This window comes from Empidonax traillii, unplaced genomic scaffold (genome assembly GCF_003031625.1).
Source record: "Empidonax traillii isolate 1590-97213 ecotype Southwest subspecies unplaced genomic scaffold, ASM303162v1 scaffold25:size3598162, whole genome shotgun sequence".
Lineage (NCBI taxonomy): Eukaryota > Metazoa > Chordata > Aves > Passeriformes > Tyrannidae > Empidonax > Empidonax traillii.
In genome coordinates, this window is record NW_020955218.1 from 2,922,365 (window position 1) to 2,939,031 (window position 16,667).

General features: G+C 38.7%; 1 protein-coding gene across 12 annotated transcripts in view; it reads right to left on the reverse strand.

Annotated features, from left to right (window-relative positions):
* The window catches only part of ERC1 (ELKS/RAB6-interacting/CAST family member 1), a 301,902-nt gene that overhangs the window by 23,177 nt on the left and 262,058 nt on the right, over window positions 1–16,667 (reverse strand). For 10 of the 12 annotated variants that reach the window (XM_027905936.1, XM_027905963.1, XM_027905952.1 and 7 more), the window contains one exon: window positions 10,305–10,406. In XM_027905936.1, the coding sequence (XP_027761737.1) occupies window positions 10,305–10,406 (102 nt within the window). Of the gene's footprint in view, window positions 1–8,709; window positions 8,777–10,304; window positions 10,407–16,667 lie in introns of all 12 variants that reach the window. The other 2 variants (XM_027905980.1, XM_027905971.1) reach the window with 1 other exon arrangement.

A 16,667-nucleotide genomic window follows, 5' to 3' on the forward strand; every position in this document is an offset into this window, starting at 1 on the left:
TTTCCTCATAAACCAAAACAAAACAACATATGTGAGGAGCTGAAAGAGATTCTGGCTATTTGACAGAGCTGTCTTGCTCAGTTACTTTCTGACAGAATCAATTAGGAAATCATTTTTATATAGCAAATTATTTTAGAAATTTTTAGACACCATGAACAAATCCCATGGATTAATGATTTCCAGAGTTCACCCTCTTCACCTTGGGAAAAATCCAGACCAGAAAAAAAGAACAGAGAAAACACAAACCAGGGAAAGTAGTTTTGTCATTAGTTCCCTCTGTTTAAATAAAATCTTTTCCCCATCATATAGGTGAAGCAAAGAATTGCAGTGTGGGTTGGTAGGGTTACTAAAGCACTGAAAATGAGCAAGTACTTCTAAAATATTTTTATACATAACAAATCCAGAAGTGCTTTTTCATGATACTGGCAACTTTTGCTTACACGGGCTGTGGAGTAAACGCTTGCGGGGAGCCACGTGAGGAATAGCAGTGACTACTGTGGATGAATGTTCAGGAATGAGGTACCTCAGCATAGCTGAAGGGGGTGTCTGCACACAGCTTGAATTTTACTTGTTTTGTCAATCCCTTACCTTCAAAAGCAGGAGCATTTGCCCAAGCTCTTACTCTTAAATATAATTGCACTGTGCACATCTCTCTTTCTTCTGTAACAGCCCATATTCCTCTTCCCCAGCTGAGACACAGGAGAGGAATCTGTGGCTTAACTGCAAGATGAGAGCAGAACATACAAACTGAAATGCTGTTTTATTTCTCTAAGTTTTCTCTTGTCTGCAGAATCTCTTTGGAATCCAGCAACCCAGAAGCTCAGTTCTGGAGCAAAACAGGATGAGCCAAGATAACCTAAAATCTTCAATATATTAAAATCCCCTTCATTTGAGCATTTTGTTCCTGTAAGTTCTGTTAGTTACCAGGCTAAAATTTGGAGGAGTAAATTAAATTCTACAGAAAGTCAGACTTATGACGCTGACAATGATAATATTATCAAGAAAAAAAAAAGTACAAATAGTTTAATAACCATTTGCAGCTTGGACATGACACTGTGGATTTAAACAACATTCTCCTGATCAAACTTCTGCAGGTGTAGTTAGGCAAGCTTCGATTTCACAGAATCCATTAGATTTTATGCTGATTCCTTCTCTACAAGAACATAGCAGTTTGAGAATAAGTAAGAACAACCTGCTTATATTTGTAATCCATTCAAGCTTTCTAGCACTTGTTATCTATGTAACAGAGAAAACGAAAGCAAACACATCCCTTGCTGTGCTGTATTTTGTCTGTTGTTTATTCCTATTACAAGGGATAAAAGGAAACAGTGGCTAACTGTTTGAAAACAGAACACATGCACTGGGAGAGTGTGTCCTTGGGAATGCTTATGTATCAGGGACTATGTTCTTCTGTCTCCCTGTGTCTGTTCCACTGCTAATGGAAAACAGAAGGTATTTCTTAAGTAGTCTACCAGAGAACACAATCAGTGCTTTTCCTGTTCAGATGAACTATAACCTCCCTGTCTGCAGGTGACAGGAATCTTGGTCTTGTCATTCTCTTAACACTGGGTCTTCATTCTGCTGTTGCAGCTCTCTACCCACTAAAAGACACTTTCAAAGCAAAGCCACATGAAGCCACCAAACACCTGGTTTATCTGTATTTAGAAATTCTTTTTAGAGTTGTTTGCTCTACATTCAAACGCAAAATCGCACAAATAAATACACCTATTCATACATATATATAAGTTCTTATCTAAAAGTTACATTGAACAATCAGATGTAGTTGGACTGCTCGTGCTGAGCCTCCTATAAGTTGGAACTGTAAATCCTGACATCTCCATCAGTCATTATGAACTTTACCAGCCAGGAAAATACAGCGTCTAGATTGGCTACTTGCCCCTATAAATTTTTAGTTAAGTCACATTTCTCTTGGGCTTATTTTCATATTTATATGTTGGAAAGCAGGTTTGGGCTTGATTCTTTTTCTAATATTCTTCATCTTCCCTCTCTCTCAGTTTCTTTCCTCCTGACTGACAACTAACAGAGCCTGGCTGCAGCTATTCGTCTCCTGTCTCTGTCCTGTCTATGAGTGCCAGGGCTCAGCTTTCCTCTCCTTCATGTCACAAGCAGTGTATTCATAGTTTGTAGAAGCTTCTGACCTTGCATGACTGCATTTTGGGGTACGGATGAGCACTTCAAGAAATCTAAATGGTAAAGTAATCGGGAGATACTACAGACTATCAGACAGAATGCAAGCAACAAGTCTCCTGGAAGCGGCCAGAAACAATAATGTCTGAGTGCAGAATTCCTACTTGCTAAAAAGACCAAGCCAGTAGTAGAAGATCATATTCAGCTGCAAATCAAAAGAGAAAATAAGACACAGACCTGGCATAATCTCATTTGGCAGAAATGAATGATGGCCTTTTTGCAATTGTTTTGCTGAAAAGCACAAACCTCTGCAAAAAACCCCCAGCCATCTGTTTTGAATGTTTTAGAATGTAAGTATCTATTTGTGTTCTTCTTTGATCTGTAAAAATAATAGGAAGACAGTGATACAGTCCAGTTACACCTCTGTTAATTCATCCCAGAGCTGCAAATTACAAAATTCCATCTGGAAATCTTAGTCTTATCATTCTGAGATCAGGAAGAAGATGAACAGTGTATCAAGATCAGTTCTTTTGTGTTCATAGATATAAAATTCTTGGACCGAGAATGCATTTTTCTAAGAGAAATTAGTTATTAAATAGCAAAATAATAGCAGAAGAACTGTTCCCCAGAAAAGGGAAAGGACCAGGAGCAGAAGTTGACATCATCTTAAGGACAGCACTCTTCTCTAGGATGGCCCATCCCAGTCTAACAGTATTTACTGGGTAAAAGATGTCATGCCAATATGGGTATAAAGGAAGAGAGAAGTTGAAAAGACACGGTTTTCAAAATGGAATGGTAGAAGATTAATCATAAAACAAAATATTAAGCATTGCTTCAGTTGTTCACTCCACCATGACAGGATTGTTACTTACACTGAAAGTGAGCAGGTCACTACAAAAGGCTCTCCCCTAAGCAGAGTTACTACAGCCAAAGAAAAAAAAGGTTATTCTCTGAAAAATGGCAAAGTATGAAAAGGTTTGAAAAGTACGGATAACTGTAGATAGCTACAGCAGGATTTTGAACTGCACTTCCTCAGAGCAGCAATTGGCAATCCATGACCACTTTGTGACTCCTTAGCTGAACTTGATGGTACAGGAGTTTCATGACTGATGATGATGCCCACATAAGCAGGGCTCCAGAAAAGCAGAGATGGAAATGAGGTCCTGTGATTAACTGGAACAACCATATTCAAAGTGCTGCTCTTGCAAGGATTAATTAGTTACCTTATTTGAGTGCATCCCGGTAGGGTTCTTACTAAAGGGTTCTCCATCTGAAAAATGGAAGTGAGGAGGCCTGGTTGTCACCAGTATGACAAAAACAAATCTGGCATCTTGTCTCTCAGTAAGGACAAATGATAATGTTTAAGTAAAGTAAGATTATTTCACATAGCTGCCTTAAAATTTTGCACAGGGTATGTCTCCAAGGCACTTTCCTTCACACAGCTTTTATCCATCTGGATGAAGAATTGTAATGAACATATTATACCATTATGACACACTACACAATTAGATTTTTAGAGAGGGGAAGAAATGACCCTTCAGATGACAAAAGATCACAATAGAGAACAAGAGACAGTGGCCTAAAGAGCTTTGTTCAGCATGCTGGAAAGGCAGCTCCTTGAAATGTTTAACATATGGGTTATTTTCCCTTTTTTGGGGAGGGAAGAGGATCTGAGGATCTTGGAAGGGAAAAAAAAAAGAATTATTAATAGAGTCAAATACAAATTTAACATAATTTTGGGAAAAAAATTTAAAATGAGGTATTAGAATCACCATCATATCACTTTTTAAAGACCATTTCAGAATATTTTGCAATAATACTACCTAGCACTTATATAGCACTTTTCCCAAGCAGAACTTCCACTTTCACAAAAATTTCAGCTCATTTTACAATTAGAGAACTTGAGACAGGGAGAAAGAGAACAAGTGAGTGGTTGGAGATGATGCCAGGAAAGAATTTATCTTCTGAACTATGATCTAGTACTGTGTCCAGTAAATTACATTGTAATACAAGCCAGGCACGAAAGCTTGGTGTTTTTGACCATTCTGCATGATCTAACAATTAAAAAGACCATACTGAAAATAAATTTATTCAAAAGGCTTACGAGGTCACAGTGTAATAAGTGACAATGCTGAGAACTTAAGAAGTGTGACAGTAGGATGAGCAACTCTCTACATGCCGCAAGCATAAAATGTGTCTTGTGGAGAAAAGATCACATTTATGTAGTGAATGAATGCCTGTGTAATCATCTGAACATGGAACTCACCATGGAAAAGATATTTACTTTGCGAAAAGAAGTCAGTATATTAATCCAAGCATCAAATGATGTAGGAAAAAAAAAAATCCATGTTCTTCCTTAACTTCCCTTCAAGAGGGAAGGGCATAGACACTTTCAGTGCTGTAGTGATCAAAATGGAAAGTTCATGGGGTTTGACAGCTGTGGCAAAGGTTAAACTAAGTCTTGAGATGTCCTGCCCTTATTGGCATTATTTCTATCTCTCTCACTCTACCATCATAGTACAGTTCTTTGTGCTGTTATCTGTCACCTATTTCTGCCACTTTCCTCCAAATCTGTTTGAATAGCCCCGTGTGCTGGTTGACTGGGTGTCCACTTGTTGTGTGTTTCCTTTTAGCTGTAAAATGGAGTAAGAAATACCTCCTACACAACAAAAAAGAAACTGTGAATGCTCCTCCTGGGCACTCCTAGGGGTGAGACAACATTGCTCTGCAGATACAAGTTGGAAACACGTAGTTTACAACCCAGAGCATCCAGCTGGGTTTTGCATATGTCTACTAATATCAGCTTCTCTGTGAGATTTAACTGTTTCTATCATTCTTACAGGAATCCTGTTTAATACCCTTGTTCTAAAAAATGCAACACAGGAATGTCATTCAAGCTCCATTACCCTTTAATAATCACAAATGGCTATGTAGAATGAAACCGGTTTCAGAAACAATATATTCATTAAGTATGTCCTTTGGAATATTAGACCCTCTTGATTAAAAACTACAGTTAAAAAATTCAAACTGAATTTACTAAACTTTCTTCATATTGATGGCTTTCCCTCTACTTCAGTTTTTAGATTTAGATGACTTGTCTACAGAAAAACTCTTGGCAAACTCAAATTACAACATTAAAAATGTAGCCCTTGGTAGACAATGTATACTTGTAATCTGGTGATGTTGCAAATTACGATTTACACTGATTTTGACAAGGAGTAGGAAATTGACTGTTTTTTGAGGTCTTAAAAATGAGTAAAATATTTTCCTGTAATGACTTATTCCCTCTTTCCACCTCTGAAATCTTCAGAGAAGTCTCAAATTTTGTTAGTGTCTTCAGTGCTCAGCTCACAATACCTACTCTTTCTGTGTTGAAATTTATCAAACTTAAGTATTATAGAAAAATGTCACAAAGAAGAGGTTTTTTGTCTTGCAATATTTTTAGGATAACAGGAGCTTGCCAATATCATCATCATCTTGAAATATCCCCATTTTTATGCACTCCAGTTCCATGCTAGCTCTTTGACCATTCCATTGTTACTCTAATAAGCATAGTATTAATTTTCAGATTTTGTTCCTGGAACTCAAGCAAAACCAAATGCTTTGCTCTTTAGCAGGAATATCACTGACTTCAGGACTTGCTCACAGCTGTTAATAAAAAATGCTTCCACAGAGTGAATTCAAAAAGCTTGTCTAATGACATCAGCTACTAGGATTCAACCCCTACTGCAAGCTAGAGCCACGGAAGATGGGAAGAAAAATACCACAGAATGCAAACTTAAAATCATACATGTAGTATGGATAAATTACATACCAGGATAAAACTCTCAGTTCTCAGGATTTCAGTTTTGTTCTCCCTCTGTTCTTTCCTTTAGCACTTCAATTCTGTCCTTGTTTTTCCCTGGGCTCTTTGAAAGTCTCAATAAAAGTGAATAATAGCTATTTAAGATAGTGGCCAGACCATTTTAGCATTTGAGAAAGACAAAGGAGCATCCTCATGTGAAATCACACTGGAATACGCTTGGGTACAGAGGAGGATAGAGCTCCATCTGGGGAATAAAAGGAGTCATAAGAAATTCACGCAGCAAGGAAATGAGCCCAGAGAGAGAGGCTAGGAAAGACTATTTCAGGATGAAAGATGGTATTTCCATTGAATTATAAACTGAAATGTATAATACCATTCTCTGGAGCTACAGGAAAGGTGCACATGTTTAGGAACAGTGCTCCATTTCAGGGGAGCTCTATCTGATAATGCTGTCATGTACACAGCTGGCATAATTAAATATTCAATTCAGTCAATTCTGGAATGCTGGAGGGGAAAAGCCTTAAACCCTAACCCATAAAAATAAAATATTGTAGTTTGCTATTGTACGTAGTTTTCTGGTCTCCATTTCCATCTTCAGTATTGGCCAGAGGTGATTGCATGCACAGACCTAAAGGAACTCTAAAAAACAAACTTACTGCCAAGTCTTTTGCTACTAGCCACTTTTTTATCATTGTAATATGTAAATTTAATTTAACATATGGAAGTTAGGGACTCTGTAACTTACATCACCTTAGCTTTTACAAAGAGAATAAGGACTTTTTTTTTTTTTTTAAACGCACAGGAATATCATGGTAAAAACATGTACTCTGTTGGGAATAAATGGCTTGGGACGCATCAATCACCTTTATGCTTTCCCTGTTGATGTATGCAAGACAATCTTGAGGCTGACAAGTTTCTCAGATGAGATGCATGCAAGGTAAGGATGCTGGCTGACTCATTATTTTGACTAGGATACTCTGTAACATGCTTTCCTGAGGAAAATGCCTCCAAGTGGAGAGATAAGCTGTATTTAATGTCACCCACCCATTAATTCAGCAAACTGATAGAAGCCACACTCTTAGCACATTTGCATTCATAAATGTATCAGCAGGTGGGAGAGGAAAAGAGAAAGATCTTTCTATCAGTGTTTTACACACAAACTCCACGTTTGCTCTAGAAGGAAAATCAGACTTATTCCTACCTTCATAATGAGTGTCCTCTTCCTTTTCATCATTTACTTACCTGATCTTTCCTGTTTACTTGCTGTGCTTCAGCTGATCTCTACAAGCATTATCTCTAAAACTTTTAACAACATACACTAACACACAACCATTGCAAGAGTGGTGACTCAAAAAGAATGTGAAATCAACAGCAAGTGTAAATTAATGAAGCATTTTATCAATTTTTCCACTAAAGAGATTTTCTCAGTTGAAACCCCAAGGCATGATATTCAAGTTTGACACTGCCACAGTTGGATTAAATTTTTCAGATGGTTGGCTTGAAAAGAGAGATTTGATCTATAAAGTCAGACAGACATGTAAGTCTGTAGTTAATTGAGCAAGTGTGAAGAGATGAGAGTGCCTTATTCTTTCATGAATGTTTTATAAATCTAACATAAAGGAAAAAATTTTCCAAAATGCAAGAGTCGAAGATTTCCATTGAAATTTTCAGAAGTTTTCTTTCAAGTAACTAGTAGGGGAAAACCATATTGTGTGAAAAAAGTGAAATATTTTTTCTTGCAAGTGTAATTGAAGAAAGAAAAAGTTTCATATAAATTTTTAAAATACTGTCATTGCATTTTAGTCCTTTAGAATACTTTAAGTACTTCAGAGAATGTATTCTGCTCTGATACTCCAAGGCATAAATGAATCCTGTGTACAGTAGCCTAATGATCAGTATTTGACTTTTAAGCTCTATATCAAGGCTCCTGGTCAGTGAAGGATGTTTTCTTTGCTAGAGAACAGGCGTGATGAGAAGGGCTCTGCCCTGTGTACTGCCTTCTCTTCTGCAAATAAGAGTTGTCACGGGGACAATTTGATGGCAGAAAAGAGAAAATTATGGACGCTGACATTGAGAAACAAAATGGACTTTAAATGAAAAACAGCTACCAATTTCTCCCCCCATTGTTTTGAAAGAATGAGGGAGACGGAAAGGAGAGAGGAAGGTTAAGGGGATATTCCTTCAAATTTATAGACAATTTATATTCCTAGTCCATATCAAGAATCATCTATTGTGAGCTGATAAATATCTGTGACTGGTTAGGTCAGCGTGCATGGCAGCAATCTCAGCCGCAGATCTCAACATGCTTAAAACCTTCAGGAGGAACATTATCTTCAGGAGGAACATTATCTCTGAGCAAATTCTTTACAAACCAGAATCGAAAAAGCATACATAGATTTGGCTACAGCGCAAACTGCTTTGAAAAAAGAATCCGACTGAAAACATTTCCTCCATGAAGTCAATGATAAATGATATGAGAGACATTTCCTGTTCTCTCGTCCGCATTAAGGGTTTGCTTTGCACAGAAACTCAATTACATGCCCTGGAAAGTTCTCTCCACAACATCGTGAAACAACAAGATGGTGATTAGAAGAAGAAAATCACAAACTACACATAAACACACAAGAAACACCCTCATGCAGACACTATCCAAGCAAGGGGGAAGGAGCACAGCCAGGTTTCACAAAGCACACGGGAGCAAGATGTGGGAGCGACTGTCGGAAACTTTTCTATTGGCAAGAGAAGTTGATTCTCACCGTTCTGAACAAAATGGCTGAACTAAGAGCATCTGACTGGTTATGCCCAAATACCCTCCTCCTCATCCTAGAGGTGCAGAGGTGGCAATGGGAGGAAAGCCCCAGAGCAGCATGGGAATGAAATAAAGAGTTGGTTAGTATTTAAAGCACATATGTAAGTACAAATAGTAGTACAAAGCGTTTAATTCCTTATGCAATATTCTGAGCTACCTTGAGGTACAGCTTTCTTTGCTCTCTTGTAGGCTTTGTCAGCTTTTGAAATGCCCCTATGAAAGGGAAAGTGCAGACCCTCCTCCCACCCCTCTCCTCCCCATTACCCTCCCCTGCAAGGTCTTTGCAAGAATTTCCATAAATGTTTAAATTTTATTTCTCTTTTAAATTTTATCTTTTCATTTCATCTATGAATGCTATGCTGCGTTCATTTGCAAGCACTTACATTCTGGAAATGGCTTCAGCTGTCAAACATTCATGTAAAATTAAGATTAAGGAATCAATTTTATTTTCAATATTAACAATTCCCCTCTCCTGAAAAAGGTAACATCAACATTTTCCAAAAACACTGTAAAAAATTCAAGCCAGTTAAGGAAAGTATTAAATCAAGATGCAAAAGAAAGCTGCTTTGAAAATGAGAATTTTTCTGTTTGTTTCTTAATATATACTCGTCTTCTGATGCAGACATCAAATGAGATTTTTAAAGATCTATTTTTTGCAAGCTGAATATGCAATTGTTTTTTGTCATTTTCCTCTTGTACCTTTACCCATGATTTCTGTGTATCACAAAGTTGGCGCTTAAAGGTCTAGACTGACATGCCTCCCTTCAGACTTCAATAATTTCTGGATGAGTCAGAGGGTAAAGAGGAGCACCAAACACGCCTTCACTTCATTAAGGCAGTGATTAATGATGGCTAATATTTTAATTAAACAGGAATGGACGAGATTACAACATGGGATATGCAATTATGTTGGCATTTTCTGTGCTACCCAAGGGACGGTTAATCTCTCTGATAGTTATCATGCACATGGCTGTGCTTTGTAAATGACACAGGAGGCTCCTCACTGCTTTGGAGACGGTAAATTGATTTTCCTTCAGTTCACGGCCCATTGAGTCTGTGAGGGAGCAGTCTGTGCTCATTTGGCACCGAGGCCGCGATTTCCTCATGGGAAACGAAGGGAACTGCTCATGTGCAATCTATCGATCAGAAAGCTGATCCTGGAGCATGATTTCCTACTACTGAAGACAAGAAACAGTTCTGGACACTCCACACACTCAAGCAGTAAACCTGAGCTGCTAAAATCTGAGTATGTCAGACAGGACTCGAGTCTCGCATTATATGAAAGTAATGTTTTTCTGCTCCCTTTCAGTGTGCTCCCTCTTCTCCACCCACTTAATAACAGCTTGGTACTGGGAACTGTTTGTTCACATTTCAGGAGTTTTCAGCAAAGGCAACACAACAGCAACATCCATTTCTGCTTCATAACTGCACTCCAGAATGCTGTTTTTGTTCCAAGGGGGTCAGGGAAAACTACATATGACTCAAAATAATCAGCCTTCATAGCAAAAATCACCTTAAAAACAAAAAAGAGAGACACATTACCTGGTCAGGGGAGGGCTTGTGGTTGGTTTGGTTGGAATGGGATGAGGATTTGAGGTGGTCATCCTCATAGTTGTCAGCCATCAGCTTCATACGGTTCTGAGTCTATTGAAAACAACAAAAAAAGAAAGAATCTCAGTCTACCTTCTGATGTGATCACGGGGACTAAAGGGAACAGGGTATTTATACTATTCTGCATATCCAAAATCCATACACGGAAAAATATAAGACACATGCATAAAACATCAGTAGAATTACTGTAGAGAAACTGGGAGACACATTACAAACAGTTCACTTCAAGGCTAAATTAGTTTTGAAATTAAATGGCTCATTTGACTTGTGCCTACTAAAACTCGTATAAGAAATTAATTTCTTCTAATATATCTTTGGGATTAAGGTTCAAACATCAACTTGGAGAACAATTCAGTTCTCCAAACAAAACATGAGATGTCCCTGAGTCAGTTAAAAAAAACCCCATCAAAAACCCATGTAGTAATCAGTTTAAAAAGAAAAGTAAACAAGCTGAAAATAGGTCATTATTCAGAGAAGTCCATGCAGTTTCAATATGCAATTCAGTTTTCAAATGAACAGAAAAACTCTGAGACTGGCCAGAAAAAGGTGAATTATACAAAATCCATCCTGTAAGATAATTACAAAGTTAATAAATAAATCTTCGGGAGGCAAAAGTGACACAATGAAGATTTATCAATTAAAACCTGAACACAGTCAAGTAAAGAATTAGCAAAATATGAAACAAGTTTCTTAGGTTTTCTTCAACTTCTTGAGATATTTCAAATTCCAGAGGATATATAATTTTTAAAAACACACAATACAAAATAAATTACGTAAGAATACATGGAATACTTTACCTTAACAATACTATTCTAGGTAAGGATGAACATGAAAATATACTACATGGCTATGTCCTCAAAGGAGAGTGTTAGTGAGGTAAAGCCCTTTTAATGTACTATCCTGAAATGAGGTCCCCAAGCACCTACAAACACATCCCCACAGAAATAAGGAAAGAAATGCACCTGGAAAATGTCCCACTTCCCCAGCAGGACTTACACAGGCCATTCAGGCAGCAATGATGCTCGAGAGTAGCCTAGAGGGAACTATGGGAGAGCTGGGTGAGGGTCTTGCAAAGCAAACCTTAGGTGGGTGCCACTGGGAACTCACACCTGGAGCAGACCCAAAATTGAGTGACAGCGCTTCACAGAGGGCAGACAAAGCCCCATTTTGAGCTTTGGGAACTCCTTGTATGCCAAGGAAATAAAAAGGCTAACCAGACCTATGTTAGATATGATACATAGTAGATTATTTACAGCTAGACATATGAAATCATCAGACATGCACTAAAATTAAATGTCTTAAAATGAAAGCTCAAAGCTCCCAGTAAAAATGCCAGCTGTTGATTCAATCCCTTCATAACTCCATGGTTTCTCACTGAAAACTCTAATTTTAATGAGTATCTCGAGGCTAGAAAATGCAGATTCTACTTGACTCTATTCAGAGTATTACAGAGAAGGTCCAGGGTTTGAATCTGGATTTGATTTTATTTTGGATTAATTTAACAAAAGCTAATAGTAAACTGAGCTTAAGCAATAAGCAATTTAATCATGCAAAATTTTTATATTGTTTGCTCTGCTTTGTCAAACAAGTTTTGAATTCCAAGTCTGACTCATTATTCATAAATCACTACTTTAAACATGCTGCATTAATCCTTAAACAACCAATTTATTGTAAAAGCACTTTCTTCATATTTATTATTTGATTATATTTAAGGTTGTCTCTTCAACAGTTTCTTCTTTGCAACGAGAACAACTGATTTTAAATGATTTCACATTTCTTTGGAAATTTTTGGTTTTGATAATAAATAATAAATCCTTACATGACTTTCAGCATGTGTGGAAAAAAATCTATTGAAAACCAGATGTTTAGCAGAATGTTAGTACAGCACATTAACTTTCCTGAGAGAAAAAGTAGCTCCTCCCAGAGAGAGGCAGCATGTTTTATGGTATTGCGTGAAAAAAGCCTTGTTTGTTAGCTCATACAGGAAGAGAAGAATATAAAAAACATAAAGACCTAAATATTTCAAAAATCACAGAATGAGTCAGGTTTGAAGGGACCACAGTGGGTCGTTTGGTCCAACCTCCCTGCTCAGGCTGGGTCATCCCAGGGTACAGGATTGCATCCGGATGATTCTAGAATATCTCCAATGAGAGAGACTCCACAATCTCTCTGGGCAATCTGTTCCAGAGCACAGTCACCTGCATAGCAGAGAAGTTCTTCCTGTTCAGGTGGAACATTCTGTGCATCACCTTCTGCCTGTTGCCTCTTGTGCTATTACTCAGCACCACCAAGAAGCACCTGGCTCTGTCCTTTTGACACACTCCCTTCAGATTTTGACAGACATTGATAAGGACCTCTCTCAGGAGTCTCTTCTCTAGGCTGAACAGACCCAGGTCCCTCAGCCTTCCTCTCCACTGGACCCTCTCCAGCAGTGCCTTGTCTCTGCACTGAGGAGCCCAGAACTGCACAAAGCACTCCAGATGTGGCCTCACCATGGCTAAGTAGAGGAGCAGAACCACCTCCCTTGACCTGTTGGCAATGCTCTTCCTAATGCACCCCAGGATATTCCTGGCCTTCTTCTTGGCCACAAGGACACACTGCTGGCTCATGGACAGCTTATTGTCAACCAGCACCCCCAGGTCCCCCTCCTCAGAGCTGCTTTTCAGCATGCCCCTTCCCACATCTTATCTCTCTCGAGTCTGGTGATGCCCCTGTCCCCCTTCAAATCTAGTGTAAGGTACTCACAATAACCCTGCTAAGATCCCTTTTGCCCCTTAAGACATGTGGACCCTATTTGTTGTCGTCGTTGTATAAACTGACCCATGATCAAAACCCACAAAGTTCTCTTGTTTATACCAGTGCTGAAGCCAGGTGTTCATCTGCATGATTTCCCTGCTTCTTGCCCCATCAAGCCCCGCAATTAGGAGGACATCAGAGAACACAGCTTGTGCTCCAGACCCCTTGACTAGCTGACCCCAAACCCTGAGCACCCTCTTGACTGCCCTTAGCCTTCCTGTTGGGACTTCATCACTGCCTACTTGGAAAACCAGGAGTGGGTAACAATCCTAGCTGTATCGAGCTGAGAAGTTTCTTGGTGACGTCCCTTCTGTGGGCCCCAGGGAGGCAACGCACCTCCCTGTGGGTTGGGTCTGGTCAGCAAAAAGCACAACTATCCCCCCCAGAAAATTCTGAGGTCAAACTGAAGAGGCTGAACACTTCTGTCACTTAACTTCAAGCAGAATAACCTCCTATTAATACTTGGCAGGAGGTTTGAGAAGAGGCTGACGGAATTGGTCTGGTTTAACCTGAAAAAGAGGACGCTTTTCTAAACTACTTGACAGAAGGAAATAGAGAAGACGAAGCCACACTTTTCCTGGAAGGGAGAGGACAAGAGATGATGGTTGTAAATTGGAACACAGAAAATTCTCATGAGAGATGAGGAAAGTTCTTTTCATAATGAAGCAGATCAAACACTAGAACAGGCTGCCAAGAGACTGTGGCATCCTTATCCTTGCAGATACTGAAAATGTGACTGGACAAGGCCTTGAGCAAGCTGCTCTAGCTAGTGATGCTCTTAGAAGGTGGCTGGACACAGAGGCCCACTCCAACCTAAAATATGCTGCAATCCCTGTTATTTCAGATTTTCATCTCCAGGTAATTTTACAGCTATCAAAGTCAGAGTTTTCAAATGAAGAGGGAGATAAATTCCAAAATTCCTTCTACTTGCCAAATATGACTTAGTTGCTTTGCTCTATTACAGCCCTTCGAACATTTTAACTCCGAACAATCTCTGCAGCATCCTCATGATAACAATCCTATGGGATCTGTTCACCTAAAAGGACATTTCCTAAACTCTCCCTTTAATTCAATCTGAGCTTCCACTGTTGCTGTTGTTAATTTAACAGTGTATGTTTGTGACATACAAGTCTTGACAAGAAAACACCAAAATTAGTATTCTGATTTCACTACAGGAACTAATTTATAGATGTATCATTGGAATTAGGCAAAAATCAAGTTTATCTTCTGATGGATACCACAAATAAATATTTTCCAACATTTAAATTCCAAGCAGTGATGCAAATAAAATATATAATATTACAATATTTTTAGAATTCTTTTAATGTCAAAAATGGAAATAAAAAGCTTCTGCTTAGGACTGGAATACCAATGATGTACTTTTAACTGGAAATTTTAAAAATAACTGTAAATACATGAACTGAGTTTCTCTCCTATTGCTCTGGTACAGAAAAAACTATGTTCAAAAGTATGGAAATTTCTAGAGCAAATGGCTGTGGTAATGATTTAAAAACAAAACGTTTGCTTTACTGTGGGGATCCACTTCAACATCCTGCAGTCCTGAACTGCTTTGTCATGGCACTATTATACAATCCTCTCCCACCTCATGAGGTTATGGCTCAGATTCTAGAGCAAACATTTCTACATCACTGTAAAAAGTATGAGCAACAAAGTGGTTTAAACCACTGTGTCCTGTGAGAAAATAAATGAGCAATGCAGAAAAACTGGTTGTGTCAGGAGTGCTTTTGTCTAAAACCCCCAGAACTGTAAGCAGAACTAGTAGTGGTAAGAACTGGATGCCAAATTCAAATTTTGCTTACAAAATACCTGCGATGTGCCATTACAGGTACCTTCTTCATGCACGTGCAGAAAAAAATGCTGGAATGAAAAAAAAATGGATAAAACTCCACAAACTCAATAGGTTTCCTGGTCTCTGTTCAGGTTTCTTAATTTTTTTGTTTGGACAGGTTTCATAACCTTACTCCTGGCCCTCCAATAGTACCCTTCCCAAAACCCCCACAACTTGTCAAAGCTCTTAACAATGCTCTTTCTTCCTCCCATTAATCACTGTGCAAAAGAAGAGTCCCAAACCCTTCAGACTAGTGCCAGTTCTCAAAATTACTAAAGAGCCATTGCACACTCTCAAGCTCTGAACTGAAAGACAGGAATGACTGTGGAGAACTTGCCACAAGAGGTCTGCAGTCCAGAGTCTGTGAACTGCAGGTCTAAAGCAACACATTTGCAAGGGTAATGTATCTAAAAAAACCCCAATTTCCCCTGGTTATATGTCAGACTATACTCTAGAACTATGAGGTCTTGCCCACCCCTCCCTTTCCCTGCCCCGCCCCTGAACTTCTGCAATTAATACTTCTGCCTCTCTAATACACTTATTTTTAATGTCTTTCTTGCTTCCTTTCATTATTTAAGCCTGTCCTCTTCCCAATCCCTTGCTACAGCAGGCAGTTAGACTAAAAGAAAAAAGCACCAGGAAAAAATGAGAGAAACTTGTTTTAATCATGAATGTGAATTATCAAGACTTCTTTTAAACATGCTCTGTTTGATTGTTTCATGGTCCCACAGTGATTTCACTATATTTTCATCACTTTTTTTTCTGGTACCTTATGGTTTACTTCTGCCTAAACGTTTGGGTAAACAAGGAAATTGCCATAGACTAGACTGTTTCTAACATAACTAACACCTGAAAACTTTCATTGCAATCTGCACATGTATACTGTTTTAGCTGCCTAAACTCTAGCCATAGTGAGTTTTTAAAGAATCACTAAGTTTCCTCATTCATGGATGTACCGATTCAAAGCACACTCTCACCTGTAGGTTCTTAAGAGCAAGTTATTTTCTGTTCCCTGCGGGCTATACTGGTGGCTTGTTTGTGCACCTCAATCCCAAAGACCAGATTAATAGATTTTATCACAGCTAAATTATTACATGAGAAAAACCAGAACTAGTGCTGATCCAGTTTTTTTAGGGGAGAATTGTAGGGGAGATTCAGAGATATATTCTGGAACATGGTTGGTAAAGCCTAGGGGATTGCTGTCCAGGTCTGACAAACTCTTTATTTTGGAATTCCGCATATAAATTTGAAACCCACAGGTTTAACTACATTGTTTATAATATATTTTACAGAATGTTTTTATTTGAAAGCTTGCACGAAGTTGTATGTTATAATGAGAGTATATACCTTTCTTAAGCATTTTTGCAGGACAGCTAGTGTTATGGTAACCATTGTGCTGGTGAATGGGGCTGCATCCAGCTGGCAGCCGGTCACCAGTGGTGTTCCCCAGGGATCAGTGCTGGGACCAGTCCTGTTTAACATCTTTATCGATGATTTAGATGAGGGGATTGAGTCCATCATCAGCAAATTTGCAGATGACACCAAGTTGGGAGGGAGTGTCGACCTGCCGGAAGGCAGGAGGGCTCTGCAGAGGGATCTGGATAGACTGGAGAGATGGGCTGACTCCAATGGGATGAAGTTCAACAAGG